General features: G+C 51.6%; 2 protein-coding genes across 2 annotated transcripts in view; one reads left to right on the forward strand and one right to left on the reverse strand.

Moving 5' to 3' along the window:
- Window positions 1-16,986, reverse strand: part of LOC6598986 (ubiquitin-conjugating enzyme E2 D2) — a 174,360-nt gene that overhangs the window by 34,977 nt on the left and 122,397 nt on the right. The window lies entirely within an intron of this gene.
- Window positions 3,588-4,344, forward strand: LOC113566466 (androgen-induced gene 1 protein). The gene has a single exon (XM_026992158.1). The coding sequence runs from the start codon at window positions 3,588-3,590 to the stop codon at window positions 4,305-4,307; it is 720 nt and encodes a 239-aa protein (XP_026847959.1). The 3' UTR covers window positions 4,308-4,344.

Below are 16,986 nucleotides of genomic sequence, written 5' to 3' on the forward strand. Positions count from 1 at the left end.
GCCCCAAAATAAATCAACGCAAATGCCATGCCAGATGGGGGCTACACCTCATGGAATCCACACTTTGGCGAAGCTCTTCCTTCCCTTTGGGTGAGATTTGAAGCAAAGAGAGCACCAAGGCAGGGAGCCACTACTTAACAGTAGGCCACAAATACCAGACCAAGCCGAAGCCAGGCCAAGTCGCAGCCGACCGAGGGGCGCTGACGCATGACGCGCGACGCTCGAACCGGTCGCATACAAGCTGGAAAGATACACAGATGATAAACCAATATTCCCAAGAGATGTTACTTAAGAAGAGGAAGGAAATTAGCAGTAGATATATGTACATATATTCCTTTGTCAAGAATTAGACAAATAGACGGCTTAGCCGAATAATGGATGACTCTGATCTACGATCGTGTGAAGTACTTCAAGAACTACAAATAATTGTCTACCGATTCGACAAAATATTTCTCAAATTGAAACCATTTCGAAAGAGTGTTTCCCCAATTTACATACAGAGCAATAAATGGTCGAGTGTGTGCATAGTTCTTAGGAACAACAACAAACATCTTGCAGCTGCGATTGATAAGCAAAATTGGCTGGATGAATGCTCCATTGTCGTTGTCGGACTTTATGAAAGGCCCAACCTGAACCTCAACCTATGGCCCAGGCCGCTTTCAAAGGGGGACCGCCAGACGCTATGTCGTACGAGAAGTTACCCCGAAACGTTTGGGAACAGCTCAATCCCCACAACCCACTCTCGGTCACACCAAATACAAGAGACTCCACCCATGGTGGCATGGTGGCATGGAGTGCTTGTATTGTGCCTCTGCGGCTAGTGGATGGTGTCTGGTGGCTGATAAGCTGCGCGCGCACACCCAATATTTGCATTCGACATTTGTACTAATTGCAGGGTACATATTTACACGGATTATACAGTCCGGGCCAATGCACGGATGGATAGTGTATAGGGGATAGTGGATGGTTTGTTTGTGCTGCATGTACGACCGGAGTACTCACCTTTGGCGTCGGGAGTGCCAAAGGGAATCGGCGTCTGGCATTTCGTAGAAATATTTCCCATCTATTTGGAGTTGATTATGGAACAGATCCAAGCTAGAGGCTGAGGCTGGAAACCCCTTAGCGTATGGTTCCCAGTGCCTTTCTCAACTTTGACGACTCTCTTCTCGGCTCTCGGCTCTCGGCTGTGGGCTTTGGCCGTCCAGTAACTCTTATCGGGGCCCCGTAATTAACGTGTTCTATTTCTGGATGTCGTCTTGTCGCTCCATCAATTGTATCATCAATTGACTTTCAGCCGCTGCTGATGTTGTCGCCGGAGGCCCTCTACCCTTGCCATGCAGGGGGGGGTCATGAAGGGGGGGGGAGGCCGGGCCACAATAAGATTATCAAGCTGGCAAACAGCGACAAGCAGTGGCCGGCCAAGCCGGCCAGTCAGCCAGCCAGCCAGCCAGCCACTGACGCGGATGGCTGATTGCTGTTTCTGCTGTTGATTTAATAAATTAAAACTCGTAAATTAACTGTGAAGGCAAAGCGACGCGCGACAAATCAAATAAATAAGCCCATACACACACACACACACACACCAACCAGTATGGGGGGCACTGTGTGTGTGTGTGTGTGTCCATATGGCGAGCAAATGCTAAAGAGCCTCCAGCATTCGGCTCGGTCGGATCTTGGAAATCTGCCGGGGATACTAGGATTCCCAGACCCCTCCTGGCGCTCAGAAATCAGAACATTTATAAGCTAAACCCCAAAATTAGCACACGTGCGGCAGGGAAGGGCCGGACGGACCTCTGTGTGGCGCCCCGATGATGATGATAGACCGAACCACTAAGCCACAAGCACAAGCACAAGCCTGACCCCTGAGCAAATACATATGCCATCAATATCCGATGCCCTCCAACGCCAACGCCATCGCCAACGCCCTCCCTTTCTTCCTTCCATCGATGGAGAGAGAGTGGGTGGGGGTGTCGGTGTCCCTTTCCGTGGTACCAGCACCACAGCTGACAGCTGGACGACGACGACGTCGACGACGGAGGTGGACTTATCAGTGTGCCCATCTGTGTTAATGATGCCATAGCTTTTCGATAGCCGATGGGTTGCTGGGATCCGCTGAGCACACGTGCACCAGGGGAGACACACACGCACACACACACACACAGCAGTCGATAAGAGTCATCCCTTTTACTCGTATTTGCCCAAATATCAGCTGTGATAAGACCTTTTGGTAAACTACACGACACATGGGGGCCACCGCCACCGCCACCGCCACCGCCACCGCCACCGCCACCGCCATCGGCAGTCAATTGTGGAGCTTCGGTCGCAAAGTCGTTAACCCCTTTAGTGGGTAATGCAGCCTGATTGATTTGCTGCTACTGCCGCGTTGCGTTGCATCGGTTGCAAGGTTCTGGGAGACCATAGAGTCTGGGTCTACCATTCAATTGAATCGTGTCCGCCCCCATTCCATATTGATCGATGACTCCATGACCAGCGATCGGTGAGGGGTTGAGAGGACCAAGGAAAGTGGGTGCCTCTGGATTTCCGGGCAAAGCCCCACCCACTCGCATGTAAAACATATCAAAGCAACAATCGGTTGATTGCAATCCCTGGACTGTCCAGCCACTCGGGTAACAGATACACATCTGCGGAGAAGCACACTTCAATGTCCTTTCGAGACGAGCCTACGGCACTGGCACTTTCAATCAAATGTGACGCACAAGGGCGTTGCACGGTCTTAAAAAAGTAGAGGACTAGGAGAGGCAGGAGCCCGAGTATTGGGTGTCTGCTGGTCGAAGTACTCGAACACTCGTTTTGCTCTTGTTTTTGCAGCCTGTTTCTGTCACCTTTCCTTGTCCACTTGGTCCACCGGAGTTCTTGCTGTTTTTCCGCCTGTCCAGCACAGATATTGGAGACCTACTGGGGCCCACTACAGAAAGTCCCTCAAGTGAGGGGTCGTGGGAGCCCCGGGGCATGGCAGAGCACTTGAGTCTTCAATGCTTCGAATCGATAGAGAGCCTTCGCTACGCCCTTCAGCGCGACTACAAATTGGAGTTTCGGCTTTTCTTGGCCATATGCCGTGGCGGTGCGGTGCGGTGCGAACCCTGGCTAATTGCCGGCGAGAGACAAAGGAGGCTGCGCCGCCAGCCTCAGCCAGGAAACAGACAAATATTTACAGTACGCACTCGCTTTAATTGCCCTGCGGTTGGTTGACCTTTCCCCCACCCTCCTCCGTGGCCATCCCCGGCCATCCCTGCCGCCGGACACGGGTACCGCCGACATCTGGCGTTGAAATGTGAGTACACATCAGCTGTGACCAAGGACGTACCGCAAATATTTTCCTCGCCAATCGAGGGCGGGGATAGCCGCGAGATAGACGGGAGATTGTGCTAGTGCCGGGATATACATAGTTCCCTGGATCTGTTTTGATTGTCTTAACGAGTGTACAGGCCCCAGTTTCTAGTGGGTCTTTGCCAATCGTGGCGGCGTGACTAATAGGCCTTTCAGACCAATTGCAGTACGTATTAGCGCCATTAGTGGCCGTGGCAGAGACCATGGTAGAGGCAGTGCACGGGCCAGTCGCAGTACCAATGGAGAGAGGCAACGTTTTTGCCAACGCGTACAAGACGCGGCTGCTGCTGCACCTCGCAGCCTCCACGCACCTCGGGTACGCCGTCTACTACGACTACGTGTACGCGCAGCTGCCCCCGCTGGCGGTGGAGATGCGCCTGGAGGCGCCGATTGGGGGCAAGCTGAAGTACATGACCTTCCTGTGCGGCCTGCTGCAGTTCACGTACTACAGCCTGGCCCTGGCCTACGACGTCGTCCGGGTCCGGCGACTGAAGCTGCTGCGCGACTACATGCTGGCCAGCTTTGTGGTGCCCCTGGCCCTGACCGTGAGCCTGACCTTCTGGACGCTCTATGCCATCGATCGGGAGTCCATCTACCCCGGCCTGCTGGACCTCATCTACCCCGTCTGGCTGAACCAAACGATGCACACGATCGTCGTGGTCTACGCCCTCGTCGAGCTCTGCGTCACGCAGCACCGCTATCCGGCTCGCAGCAAGGGCCTGGCCGGCCTGGGCGCCTTCCTGGTGGCCTATCTGGCCTGGATTCACTACGTCTGGCTGAGGACCGGCGTCTGGGCGTATCCCTTTCTGGGCGCCCTAGCCGGACCCGTGCGACTCGTCTTCTTCGCGGTGATCGTGGTCCTGGCCTTCGCCTACTACCTGTTCGGCGAGCGGATGAACTCCGTTCTCTGGCCGCGGGCGAACTGTGGCGGCGGGCGGCGCTGGAGCAGCAGCGAATAGTCGCGGACTCAAAATCCATTCTGTATTATGAAAATGATATTGTGAGAATTTTACTAATGGAAGGAGGCAAGGCTGAATAGAGCCATTTCCGCTCTCTGCGTGTGGAAGGATGACATCTGCATGGTCGTCCCTACCCCTGGGGCGGATGGTCGAAGGTCGACGAGCATTGGCAGCCAAAATTGACTTGTAAATGTGCGCCCAACGCCAGAGTCTGGCCTTCCATTCAGTTGCGGTCGACAAACCGTGGCATTAACCCGAATCGATTGGTCGCACTCTCAATGGCTGGGGTTTTTCGAAGGCGTTGCCACAGATTATCGATCCGAGCAGAACTACAAAAGACTCCGTAACGAGGCTGTGCCAACAGAACCCTTAACACAGACAATGCCTCGCCTCTAGATGGGTTTCATCTGAGATCAGAGCCCCCTTCAGTGCGAGAAAGTGCCATCTTGAGCCAAAATCAAGCCTTTCTCCATGTCGATTCTGTCGGGGCAACGTGCGTGCTCTGTTTGGTGTCGATTTAGTATCAGATTCATAAGTCATTGCCGCGCCGCCAGCTGGCAGAGGGACACCGATGCAGACTCCGATTCAGACTCCGATTCAGACTTCGATTCAGACCTCGATTCCTATTCCTATTCGCTCGAGTCACGTGTTTTCGGCTGCCAAATGGCAACATGGAAATGGCAATGGCAATTTCAGCTGCCGGCAGAAACGGACTCGGCAGAAACAGCTGAATCACTCAATCCTTTCAGCACGGGGCCAGGACTATCCGATGATAGTGCCAGTCGGAGGGGGTTCCAATTTCAGGGGAAATTCATGACGTGCCGTGCTGGGACTGGGACTGGGACAGAGACTGGGACAGAGGCACAGCAGACGGCCGGCCACTTGTGCTAAAAATATTTCAATATTGAACGCAGAACAGCTGAAATCCATTCAGGCTGGCATTTCGGATTGTTTATTGTTTACCGGAACCAGGCAAACCGAACCGAGCCGATAATGCCGGAAACGTGTGTTTCATGTGCCGGCAGGGGATGTCCTGTTAGAGCACCGCACAGTGGTGCACAATACACAATAGCTCTGCATAAAGATACACATATATTCTCGATGGGGATCTGCATGCAGGGCCAACCTTGGACTGGACTCCTTGGGGTACTATATATTTTTTCATAGCTAATGATGCCCGCTGATAACCACTGTGCTCTGTGCTCTGTGCTCTGTGCTCTGCCTGCGATCCGGATACCCTTCAATTGCTGTGCCGTGCCCGACCCAGGTACTCGGGCACAGACAGCATGCAAATGACCGACAGCAGTCCTGTCTGTTTGTGGGGCAGGATGTGCCGGGATATGTGTCAGCTGTCCCTCGATCCCCGCTGCTGGATCGAAACTTGGATCTGTGTATTCTGCATTGATGGCCACCCCTTGGAAACAATGTGTAACATTAGATCAAAGGCAGGCCACAAGCTCCTCGATCCGAAGGTCCTTTATGCGATCGATGGCTCAGCTCCAAGGCGTTCCAGAGATGCAGTCGTCATCCCCAATCGATTCTGATTCATGGTAAACTTTTGCAATTAAGTGGGTTAATAGTTCTTTGCCGGTAAACCTCAATGTATCCTCCCTCTTTCCCTCCAGACGAGGGAAGCTCCTCCCTGCCCCTCCATTCACGGATGTGGATGTGAATGTGGATGGGTCGGTGGCATCTTTTGTGAAATCTCGCCCCCTAATTGCGCACGTCAAAAGGAATCACACGACTCCTCCCGAACATGCCACCGACGCGCAAAACAACAAGAAAGCGAATTTCCTCGTTGTCGTTGTTGCAGACACGGAACGGCAGTGGCATGCATCAATTTGTGCAACATGGCGAAATTTCACGCGTTTCGCGGACGAGCCAAGAGGGGGGGGGGGGGGGCACGGCACCCGCGGACAGAAAGTTTAATCAATGCTGACAGAAGACAATGGCACCGGGAAACGGGAAACGCCCTCGACGCCCTGCCATCCCCGAGAAAAAAAGATGGAACGGAAGGCTCTCCGCTTTGGGGCACTGAAGCTGTTGCTACCCTTCCCGATCCAGGCCACAGACTGCTCGCCGGAGAGAGGGCGGGGGAGCGGTGATGGGTGCTACAGTCTGTTAAAAGTAGGGATACCCCCTCGCGGAAGGGTATAGTGATTACCGCCAAAGGGGTGCGACCCACCACCACCTCATAGCGAGGACTGACTGATGTGCTCCCCAGACTCCGTCTCCGTGCTCCGTTCGCCGTGCTCCTTGCTCCATTCCTAATAAACATAAATTGCTGATTTGAAAGTGATTCTCGGAGCCACCGCAGCAGCGGGGACCCCGGCTGAAGGCTGGCCTGGCAGACACTCCTGGAAGCACGTTGAGCACGTCTCAAATTCACGCGAGTTTTTTTGCATAAACGCGAGAAAAAAGGGGACTTCCGTGGGCGCTACTTGCCGGCAACATGTGTTGCTGCGTGTGGCACAGCACAGAGTGGCGTATCACGATTGCGGCAATCAACAAATGGAGCGGCAATCTGCCATTCGTCACAGGAGAGGGAGACAGGGAGACTGGGAGCGGAGCCGCAGTTCTTTCCGGATCAGAGATGGACACGTGACACACAGTGTCAGAGATGTCACCGCAGACTCCTCAATTGATTGCCTGATGCCTCGATAACTATATATCTGTATATAGGAATAGTCCCCAGAACCAATCACTCCCTGTTCTAATTCGAAATCGGATTCTACGGCCCATGCCCAGGCCCATACACTCCGCCTTCTATCACGAGAGCATAGCCCAGCATTTGGTGGGGCGTGGGGCTTGGGGCGTGTGGCAGGGTGTGCGTTGCAGGAATATACTCTCGTACGGTTCTCGTATATATTTACAAATTCAAACAAGTCCCGCGTGGAGGAGGGCCGCGGAGGGACAAATAAAAACGTCATGTTGCTGGATGGAGCTTCTGTCACTTGATGAGGAAAGATGCTAACGCTAAATTCGTTTGTGTGTGTGTGTGTGTGGGTGTGTGTTGAACACAAAATGTGGCAGACATTTCCATTTGCCACTTTGTAAAACGCGCACAGGGGGAAATGAGTAAAAATCGCGCTCAGGAAAATCCATAAGCAGCAAGTACTCGTACGAGTATGTCCCCTGGGAGGCAGCAGGAGCAGGAGCAGTAGCAGGAGCAGGAATGGAATCACATCAAGGATTTGTTACTACTTGAGATGGGGTAGCAGCCCCTTCTCCCCCCACCCCCCTTATACAGGGCCGTTGGTCGGTGGCACACCTTGGCGCTGAGCAGAAAGTAATTTCTTGTGGCAGACGCGCATTGTTGGCATTTTGTTGGTTGAGGTTTCTCTCCCACTCCCTCTCCCACTCCCACTCCCACTCCCATGCCGTCTCCGGCCACGGCCACAGCATCCGGAATCCACTCTGCAGCCACAGCCGGAATGCGCGGAATTTGCTTATAAGAAATTCTATTTCTGTGATTGTCGCACGACTTTACATAAGCATATAAATTATGTGCGAAAGTTTTTCGGGGGCTCCAAGGCACAGATGTTCAAGGTGGCACTGTGGCACGATGGCACGGAACGGGTGGTGGCGGGTGCTGAACCGAACATGCGACACTTTTAATTATGTGGCATTGCCGATTCCCTAACCATGTCCCCCGCCTCCATCACCATCAGCATCTCCATCTGTCTCTGCCACCAGGTGCCTACGTCTCTCTCTCTCTCTCTATCACCGGATTCATTCGAAATTTAAATAATAAAATCATGTTGACCTGTCAGTCACCTCTTTCCGCCGATAGCTGAAGGAGTGCTAGGAGGCAGTATTCTTTCCAATGATAACTTTTTTATAGTCTTATCCAATTCGCAACTGAAGTCCGAGGGGCTGGCAGCCCAAAGTTTTGGCATAGTTTTGTGGCCCAACATTCCGGAAAGAAAACTCGTATGGTAGATGGCAGTGGGCCTATTTCGGCACTAGTTCCACTCCCACTCCCATCCCCCCAAAGAATGCTCAACTTTAATTATCAAAAAATTGTTTCATGTACTGCAAAGAACATCGAAGCACCCCGACAACCACCCCCACTCCAGCTCCAGCTACAGCTCCAGCTCGAGACAACAAGCAAGTTTTTGCCCCAGCAGCAGCGCCACTAAAACAACACTACTCGGTTGCCACAGAGTAATAAGTGCACGACGAGGGAATTTAAATTAAGTTACCAACTTTGCATATTAAGCCCTTTTAACCCGACACACATACCCGTACCCGTACCACACACACACACAGAGAGAGAGAGAGAACGACCCACCGACCCATAGACCCACACCCGTCGGAGTGTAATTTGCCAATACTCGTAGCACTTACCCTTCCACACACCGCCACACTGCCACACCTCATGTGTAATGGCCACTGGATACGAGGCAGAAGCAGAAGCAGGAATTCGAGTCGGCTCTGACCAGGACTGGTCGACCCAAAGGCTTACACGTAGCCCATTATAATGTCGAGCTTCTGGCTCATTCGAGTGTCGCAGTGTCTTAATGCCACGAATATGAGCTCTCGTACCCCCAAGAGTCCATCCAACCGCATTTAGGACATTCGGTTTTTGGAAATAATGAATGAACACACCAATGAATGAACCAATGAATCATCTGACTATGCAGGCCTCTAATTCGAGTCGAACTATAGTCATAAATGCCAAAAACAAGTTGGGCACTTCACTGTCCCTATCATTTGTTAGAGTATTTCACACGACCTGCCATTTCCATTTCCATTGCCATTGCCATTGATTTCAGTTTCAGTTTCAGTGGCTTTTACGACTTCGACAGTTCCGGAATTGTTTTGCGGCTGGGGAGGGAGACGGAGATGGCCATTAAATCCGCACGGGCAGCACTTTTATTGTACGAGTCGCAGTAGGTGTTGTCAGGCCCATTCTGGATTGGCTGTCGATACGAATAATGCCATTAGATACATGCATACGTACGTACCCGCCGCATAGCCATAATCAAATGCAATCAACTGTTAACAATTTATGACGTTTATTACATTTTTAATGCCATCTTTATTCGTTGAGCTTGTATCCTGGCATCCTGCCCCCGCATTCCAGCCTGTATCTGTGGGAAAGTGTCTTTGCCTCTGCCTATTTTGGCGTAAAAGTTCGATTGGATTCCACACAAGAGCCAGGGGATCGATACATACAGCCCACCCCTCCCTGCCACAGCAGCAAGCACTGCTTGCAGGATCACCTAAGGGAAAACGCACCAAACCTTCAGGTCTTAGCAGGGCACTGCTTGAACCAAAGCTTCAGGCTTAACGATTGAACTGCTTGAAGGCTTATTTCAAGGACAGAAGCACAAAATCTTCAGGTCTGCGCAGGGCACTGCTTGAACCAAAGCTTCAGGCTTAACGATTGAACTGCTTGCAGGCTTATTTCAAGGACAGAAGCACAAAACCTTCAGGTCTTCGCAAGGCACTGCTTGTACCAAAGCTTCAGGTTTAGCGATTGAACTGCTTTCAGAATCATTTCAAGGGAAAACGAACTAAACCTTCAGGTTTAAAAAGCCCAACATCCAATCCTGAGACACGAACAGTGCCCCGCCGTGTCTTTGCTCTCTATTTCGGGATTTACACGTTTCAAAACAAAACATCTAATGGCTTCCACGAAGCAGATTGCCAACGGGCAGAGCAGAACACCCAATGCCACCCACGAGTACATAGGTATATGCATATCAGAGTGCATATTTTATCAACAGAACTCCTTGCGGGACTAGTGTCCATCTGGCTTTTATTGCGCGAATGAAACGCCAGTCCCTAATTGCTTCAATAATCTTGGAGACCCTCCTCCCGATAGCATCTTAAATCCTATGGCCATGCCAATTGTTTCAATGACTGGCCAATACATTCCCACAAAGAAATTGTACAACTTTAATACGAATTTACCGAAGAACCGCCATGGGAAAGCCCAGAAAAGCCCTACTAAAAGGAGCACAGTGAAAAGTATCTTCAATCGGAAGATTCCTCGCAGCTGCACCAGATTTCAAATAGCTTCCACTGGGAGAAAGGTGCCAGAAGTTTTCTGCTGACTGTCCTGCATGGCTGGACATTCGAGATTTTGTTAAGGAACAAGAATGCGCCTCGCACAGTCCATTATGCACACCCGAAATATTAAGCGAAACCAAATCAAACGCCATCACCCTATTATGGATGTATCTCTCTATTTTGGGTTCGTCATCGATGTCCGATACTTTGCGAGTGCGCAGGGGGCTTGCCCCGTAGTTTTGAATAGATAAATACATCGGATAAATACATACATCTGGCTGCGTGTGCTGTTCCTGGCCCATCGACTTGATTTGGGGAACGGAAATACGAGTATTAGCCATTGCAAAAGTCACGTATGCCACAAGGTCGAAGTCCGTCGGGGCTGATGCTGGGGCTGGAAAAGAGGTGTCCGCAGCCGCATGGCAACATCTACAATTCCACCTCTACGGTTACCGCTACTGGGGCAGACCGGGGCAGACCAGGGGCAGGGCAGGGCAGGGCAGGGCGTGATCGTTATGACGCTCGATCTTCTTTGTTTCGATTGACGTGCGGCGGTCGCTGAGCCGTGAATGCCGATCGGTTCCGTGCTTGCGCCGTTGCCAAGAAGGAAATGAATGTCAATTACTCTCGCACACCATTAGCACACAATCGTGGGCATCAAACTGGGGGGAGAATATGTATCCGAAGCGGTCATCAAACTCCCATGATAATGTCGCCACGAGCCGACGAGAGCGTTCTGTGAAGGAGTCTAAAATCGACAATATATACAGCCAATATGCGTGTATACATGTACAGTACAACCCTTCAACTGTAAGCGTCTCGCTTAGGCAGGTCTGACTGTGACCGAGTCGAAAGATGCGCTTCAGTTGCCGTGCGATTTGCATTGGCGCCCTCCCCAAAGATTCGTTCACCTTTCGATCTGACCACAGACACACAAGCCCGTACATGGGCACACACACATACATATATGTATATGCGTATGTATGGACGAGTATCCAAAGATATAGAAGCTCAGATGTATGCGCTGTATCTGCGATTGGCGTGGCTTTTGATTGATTGCTTCGGAATCATCGCCTCTGGTCGTATGCTAATTAATTTGAGAATCGGTTAGTATTTCAGCTCCAATGCAAATTTGTGTCTTGCGGTTTCATTGAACTCTCTGCGTGTGGCCTCCTGCATTTGGCAATGGCAATGGGGCGGTGGGGGTGGCGGTGGCGGTGCCGCTGGCGCTGCGGGTTTGTCAGTATTCAGTTCCGGCAGTTCTGTGGCATACGCCCATAGAAAGCAGATTATTTTGGGTGGAAAATGATCATCGTAATTAGGAGGAGAATCGTCAAGGTACTTTTTAATGATTCTTAAAGGCACGTGACTCTGACGCCATCGCCATCGTTCAGGCCAGGCCACCAGGAACGGCGCCAGTGACGTTCCCGCCGACCTTTGAGCACACCGACAATTCCGCACGTGTGCCCGTACCGGCCCGACGTCACACATGTGTCGGTGACGACATCCAAAGATCCCGCAAAGAGAGTCGGGTCGTGGTCGCGGTCGTGGCCGTGGCCGGACCCGGGCTTGTGCCATTTGGGCTACGTGTCTGTGTAGTTCTTTCTCTGGGGCGACCTACGTGACGTCTGGACATACGTGTTGTCTGGCTTTTGGGAGGGCATCAGATTCGTAAAACGCTTTTTAATGCAAATTAATTTACAATACAACCGACCGTTCGGGACGAAGCAGTGATGTGAGGCATTTGCTGCAAGGAGATATCTTTCTCTTCTAGAGATACTCTTGGAACCATGCTTATGGATACGGGATACGGGATATGGGATATGGGATATGGCTATGGCAACGTGCCAGAAGAATGGTCTGCAAATATTACATGGATATTGAGCATTGTGGGCGCCCGTTCCTGGACAAAAGTTGCTTGTTTTTTGTTCATTCCGTTTGGCATCGTCGCACGGTTGGGTGCATGAAACGCACCAAAGAGTGACAATGGAAGCCAGAGTCAGAGCCAGAGCCAGAGCCACAGAGAGAGAGAGAGAGGTGTTCCAGGGAACCGTATCCGTATCGCACCCAGAAAGAAGCTCTGTATGAATTTCGGTATGAAAAATGCCAACAATGGATGGGCTGGCACTGGAACTGGAACTGGGGCTTGGACTGGGACTGGGACTGGGGCTGGGGCTGGGACTGGGGCTGGGCCTGTTTTGGCTTTGGTGAAAAGTCGAACGCGTTTTCAGAGCGGCGGAAAAGACCAAACATACATAATTTGCTCCATTGTTTCATATGCACTTTGTCTGTGCAGAGTGTCTTCCATTTGCCATTTGCCAGCAGAACGTAGAGTGTGTCTGTGTGTGGCCGTGGAGGGGAAATGCCACACAATGGCACGGCAATCAGCCAGCGCCAGAGCGCCACAGAGTTTCTCTTCTGCGGGCACCGCTTCGTGCGGCGAAAGTTTCATCATCATCATCATCATCATCAGATCTGCGTCGATTAACTGGGGCATTCAGAGGGGCATTCATCAATGTGCAACACATCCATGTATACGAGTATCTTCTATCTGCGTCTCTTCCATGGAGTACAAGATCTTTCTATCTGGGGGAGTGACACATTCGATCGGCAAAGCACTTTAATCCATGGTTATTGTGAGTGAGTACACAGCGAATATCTGGCGATAAACCGTTTCATCCGTTATTCCTCGATGTTCCCTCTTTAATGCTAAGGGAATGGAATAGTTGGAATAGTGTCAGTATTACTATTGCCCCCCCCCCCCTTGGTAACACGAGATCACAGTGCAACGGGTGGAAAGCAGATGGCAGATGGCGGATGGCGGATGGCGGATAGCAGATAGTAGAGGCAGAGGGAGATAGAGGGAGGAGAACAAGTCAAAAATTCTTGTACTGTGGCTGTCAGGCTTATGGCCTGTCCTCCTGCCTCTATTAGCAGCCGGCGAGAGAGAGAGAGAGAGAGAGAGAGAGAGAGAGAGATGGAAACGTTGACAGACGTAACATGACACAAGAGTCAAGTGTGAAGGTTGAGTGGAGGGGAGGCTCTGGGCCCGGGGTGAAGCCCCACAAAACGGCATGCCACGGCAGCCGCAGTCGGGTGGGGGCACAGTGGGGCACGAGCAAGACACCAGACACCCAGCGGGGGCGGGAACTCGATGTGGTCGAGGCGGACGCGGACGTGGACGCGGACGGGCACGGGCACGGGCACGGGCACGGGAACAGAGCTATAACACTGCACGATACAAGCAATTAAACAATTGCAAACCAATTGATACACACGCTCATTAATTAAATTAAATGATGGAGGAACGAGCGCTGCCGCGAGGGACTCCGATGGATGTGGACGTGGATGTGGATGTGGATGTAGATGCCGATGGAGCAGGCATGCGTATGCCCAGAGCCCAAGACTGCTGCGAAGGCGAAGGCGAAGGCAATGGCGGACGGAGAGGCAATCAATCATGCCAATTAGTTTTAATGGCCCATTGCACAGTAGCCGCCGTATGCAACGGACTGCCTGCAGTCCGCCATTAAGGCCAGACCCCGCCAGAGTGCCCGCCAGTCCAGCTCCAGCCGCAGCTCCAGCCGCAGCTTCAGATTCAGATTCACATTCGGAGTAGGCCTCGCCGCACCTTGTCCACTGCTCGTAGTCGTTAACTGAAAATCTGGGCTCGGGCTCGGGCTTGGGCTCGGGTGCGGCCCTCTTTTAATAGCAGGCCGTAAAATTGCTAAAATAGCCAAAACAGGGGGCCAGATGCCAGGCCAGATGCAGTGCAATCAAGCCCTAAACTCTGATCCTCCTCCCCGATACCTCTTTGCCTTCGAAACGCACACACGGGTGCTTCCATCGATACAGCACTCCCATTTCGTCGACCGATAAGTGAAGAAAGAGTTCAATCAAGTTGAAACTTTATCTAGTCCCAAAATAGTCCAAATCGCTTGGGGGGCTCCTTCTATGGTGCTGCAAAACAATAGAAAGGCGTTTTGATAACGCTGCCGGTGCTTCTGCTGCTGCAGAATGCTTATCAAACACCTTTCTCGTTCTTGTTCTTGCGCTTTCCGGCCAATTGGGGCATTCAACTCGTACTGACCTTGCCGTGGGGATCAGTGCCCTCCAATCCACTCCACTCCACCGATTTGACAGCCGTCGTGATGTGTGTTGATCTTGGACACGCTTAGTACACACAATCCCCACACGGAGAGAGTTCTCCGTTCTCCTGGCCGAATTCCACTGGCTCCATGCTTGATCAAATATTTTCACAGCTGTTCGCGTGTAATAATTGCAATTTAATAGCTTGTCAACACATGCCCCACCCCTCCACCCCGGACCCCAGTCCCGTCCAGGTGTCCCGATCGACGAATATCGGAACATCTGATAGTTATCGTGGGCGGGGGTGGTTGGGGGGTTGGGGTGAACGAACACCAATCGATGGAAATGTACATATTCTTCATATCTCTGGACGATCTGGAACATACTGACTGATGACACACGAATCGCATTCATTCGATAGCTGCAACCATCTACCTATCTTTCAATCTATCTATTTACCTATCAGATCTGTTCCCTTCGAGTTCTACTCTCACTATATGGATCTTTCATCAACTTTTACCATTCGCTTGCTGGCTAGTGTAGTCCCACTCCGATTTCGAACTGCCATCCATCCGCCTGGTAATCACGTTGATCGCTGGCTTTTCTCTCTCTCTTTTTTGTGGGCTCGTCCGCCGTTGGTTTGTTGCCAGGCAGACTTTTCTACTTTGATGGAAATTGCCTGGTGACTGGTGACTGGTGACTGGTGCCTGGTGTTCAGTGCTGGTCTGCTCGTTAGTGGGCTGCTCTGCGACTGAAGATCGGGGTCTAGATCGATCAGTCTCAGAGAACTGCCAGAAGCTGTAGAGATCTGAAATTCGAGGGAATTCGGATGTTGGAAGAAACTTCAACAGGCCATCCAAAGATCGTCTAGCCCGAGCTCCCAGCCCGGTCTTTTGTGCTGCCGTTGTCGCGGTGTCGTTGGGTAACAACAACAGCTGATGTCTGTCGCCAGATAATGACGAATAACTGTGCTGTGGCCAGAGAGAAAGAGAGGTTTATGTAAAACTCCAACGGTGGGCGGAAGGGAGGGAGGTTAGAAGTAAGTCAAGCCCACAAACGATGGCCAACCGGGTCCCAGCCCCCACTTTCGGTTAACGGTTACGATTGGGCGACTTTTGTAGCGAAAAACGGGTTACACGAGTCGAAGCTCCTCCAAGAGAAGCCTTGTCCACCTTCTTTCTGAAAAAGTCTCTTCTTCTAGTACACGCCAGATCAATTTACATATTATAGCCGATCTGTTCCTCTTTGAAAGGTTCTCTCTCTGTGAGTTTCCCTGTTTTCTCAGTGGAATGGCGGCTGTGGATGGATTTGTGGTGATGGTTTAGCAACAACTTCTTTTAACGACCAGCTTTGGATGCTTTGAAAATGTTTATTAAGTCCCTTATCGGATCTGCATGGAACCCAAAACACGAACACGGGAGCAATAAAAGCAGACCGACCGAGAGTCGAGCCACGTGATGAAATCGAAAGATATCGCACACTGGACTCGTTTCTCACCTCCCACTAAACCCTCTAGAGATCCATTCGAACAGATTCCCCTGAAATACGCTCTCCAATGTAGATAATCGCCTTGACCAGGTCTTCAAAGCCTTCACCGCGTAGAAAGCCCAGCTGAATCAGCCAAATTGGAGTGGCGGAGTGTATCTGTATAGAGCGATCGAATAGATGATGCAATGATCCACAGTTCTGTGAGTCTAACGCATCCATGACTAACCCATAGGTCCCAAAAAAAACAAAAACTGGATCTCTGTCTTTCTATCGCCAAGCGAAATATCTGTACATACATATGTATAGCGATGGCATCTTATCACACTTCCGATTCAGACGATTCAGTCGATTCAGCGAAGACGACAGCAGCGTACATGCTCGCGTGTGACAAATGCTTTCGGAAACTTTCAGCACCGAGGAGGGCCTTGGCAACAGACGCGCTCGACTGCCCCGGGCCGATCCGACGCTGCGCCACTGGGACAGTGAGTCAGCAGCGGCACGTTGGCGGTGCCAAAGAGCCCCGAAGAGCGAAAGGAGAACTTCCAGAGACGACAGTCCGACTAAATTAGATCAGTGCCACCGTTTCGCCAAGATCTGATGAAATAGCCCTACGCCGCCTCGCCCCCCCAGAACCGGGAAAAACCCCCAACGTAGCCCACTCTAACGGGCCCAGCAGCTGTGCAAATATCGGAGTGCAATCCAACTGAGATGGAGCCGGAGGAGGAGGAGGAGGAGGAGGAGGAGGTGGATGTGTGTGTATGGATGGGCCTGGTACAAAGTTGTTCGCGTGACGGTGTGCACATAGAACACGAACCGAACCTCTGGTTTGCCCAGTGACTAAAGTACTGCCATGTGGATCTGGGGGGGTGGGGGAGATTGGGGCTTAAGGTCATCCGTATCTATGGGCGAATGCGAATGTGGAACTGTTGCCAGGCAGGACGGAACGTGACGCTACGTGACTGTTGCCAGCGCGTCTGTTGCTCGCACAGTGGCTGCGATCGGTCTACATACGTATTACGTATATGTACCCTTAGATATTCCCCAATGGTGGAGAGACATTTTTATCACTAGATATTCTTCAGAA

This window comes from Drosophila persimilis, unplaced genomic scaffold (genome assembly GCF_003286085.1).
Source record: "Drosophila persimilis strain 14011-0111.01,24,50 unplaced genomic scaffold, DperRS2 tig00000700-arrow-arrow-pilon, whole genome shotgun sequence".
NCBI lineage: Eukaryota > Metazoa > Arthropoda > Insecta > Diptera > Drosophilidae > Drosophila > Drosophila persimilis.